This window comes from Myotis brandtii, unplaced genomic scaffold (genome assembly GCF_000412655.1).
Source record: "Myotis brandtii unplaced genomic scaffold, ASM41265v1 scaffold460, whole genome shotgun sequence".
NCBI lineage: Eukaryota > Metazoa > Chordata > Mammalia > Chiroptera > Vespertilionidae > Myotis > Myotis brandtii.
Genome location: NW_005367588.1, coordinates 274,441 through 276,134, shown reverse-complemented (window position 1 = coordinate 276,134; position 1,694 = coordinate 274,441). Strand labels below are relative to the sequence as shown.

The 1,694-nt window shown below is 56.9% G+C and overlaps 1 protein-coding gene across 1 annotated transcript in view; it reads left to right on the top strand.

The window, feature by feature from the left end:
- The first annotated feature begins 210 nt into the window (after positions 1-210).
- NPC1 (Niemann-Pick disease, type C1) overlaps positions 211-1,694 on the top strand; it is a 32,060-nt gene continuing 30,576 nt past the window's right edge. The window contains 1 exon segment of the mRNA XM_005875408.2: positions 211-307. Within this exon segment, the coding sequence (XP_005875470.1) occupies positions 211-307 (97 nt within the window).

The following is a 1,694-nucleotide window of genomic DNA, read 5'->3' as shown; positions in this document are numbered from 1 at the left end:
GTGGTGTTTTCGTGCCAGCTTCACAGACCTGAGGTTAAGGGAGCTGGTGAAGGCACACTCAGCAAGTGACGGGCGCTGGACTGTGCCCGGTGGGTCAGGAGGTGAAGGTGGAAAGTGGCCGTGATGGGGAGCACGGGTGTGGAGTGCAGGGAGGGGGCCGGAGGGGCATGAACTGGGAAGGACGGGGAAGGACGGGTGGGAGGGGAGCGGATGGTAGGTTCTGGGCAGCAGAAAACCTGCGGCGGTGGCTCCGGAAGCGCCAAGTGGCAGCAGCGCCTCCGAGACATTGCCCAGGTCTGGGTGGAAGGTGCCATGAGGGCAAAGAATGGCGACGGGCTTGGCAGGGGAGGCGTCTGGGAGGAAGAGCACAGGAGGCTGCACCAGGGAGCCTCCTGGGAGGTCGGGAAGGGGCCCCGGCTTTAGGCCCTGAGGAGCAGAGACTGGTGATGTGGGGCTTCAGAGGAAGGTTAGCTTCCTTTTGAGCACCTGGGTGGCTGGGCAGGTAGGCGGAAGTGGGATAGGGTGAGGGGTGGTTTGACGGAGGGAGGATGAAATTGGAGCAGCATTCATAGGCAGGCGGAGGTGAAGGGACCAAGAGAGATGGGGTTGAAAATGTGGAAGAGAAGGCAGTCGGTTGGTGGAGGAAGCGCAGGAACACCACCCATCGGGGCTGGAGAGATGGAGGGCAGCCTCCCACCTTTAGCTGGAGGCGAGAACAGGAAGGTGAAGGTAGAGAGAGGTTTGAGATGGAAAAGGGGCCGCCCCGAGCCCAGGGCAGCAGTGTGACACGTGTGTGCGCTTTGCACAAGGTGGGGAGTGGGAGGGAGTGTAATGTTAGAATGAGGACCTTAATTATACAATAGATTATATTTTATTAAGCCTGTTTCCTGAAACAACGATGTCCTGGTTTGAATCCTGGTTCTGACACTCTTGGACAAGTTACTTAGCCTCACTGTGCCTCGTCTCTTCATCTGTAAAATGGGTATAATAACAGCACCTCCCTCATCAGCTCATTGTGAGATTCCCTAGTTCATACATGAAGAGCAGTTCAAACCGTGCCTGGCTTGTAAAGGGCTTGTAAGTACTTTGGGCCCCACTGGCTTAGGGCTGCCTGAGGCAGAATGACTTTGGAAGCAAACCCAAGGACGTTGAGTCCAGCCCAGTGTCGTGTCCCTGAGCCCAAAGGAGCTGGGTGTTTTATTTCCTTCAGGTCTCCGGAGCCTCTTTGCTGAGGTCCCACACGGCTGGGAGACGTTAGGAGTAATTCATTGGTTTGTACCGGGCTTTCACGTTCACCAAGCCCTTCCATGTGTATTCCCTCCTGGATCTTCACACCAACCCTGTGAGGTGAGCGGTGGTGTGACCACATTCACGGGCAGGAATGCTCGGCTCCGCGGGATTTGGCACCTGCTGCAGCTCGATTGGCCTTAACAAGCCGTGCCCTGAGCACCCTGCCCTCCCCTCCCCGTCCCCGCCCCCCAGATGGTGAACACTCTGCTTAGAGATAAGTGATGTCGATTATGAAGCGTGATCTTTGTGAACAGGAGCACACAGCACTGGGTCAGCGTTATTTCCTTTGAGTGCTGAGTGCTGAGAAGGGGAAGTGGGCGCCAGACGCCCATCCTGCTAGTCATGCCCGAGTCACGGCTGTGGTTTGTTGGCTGGATTTCTGCCTCTCCAATGGGTGACATGCC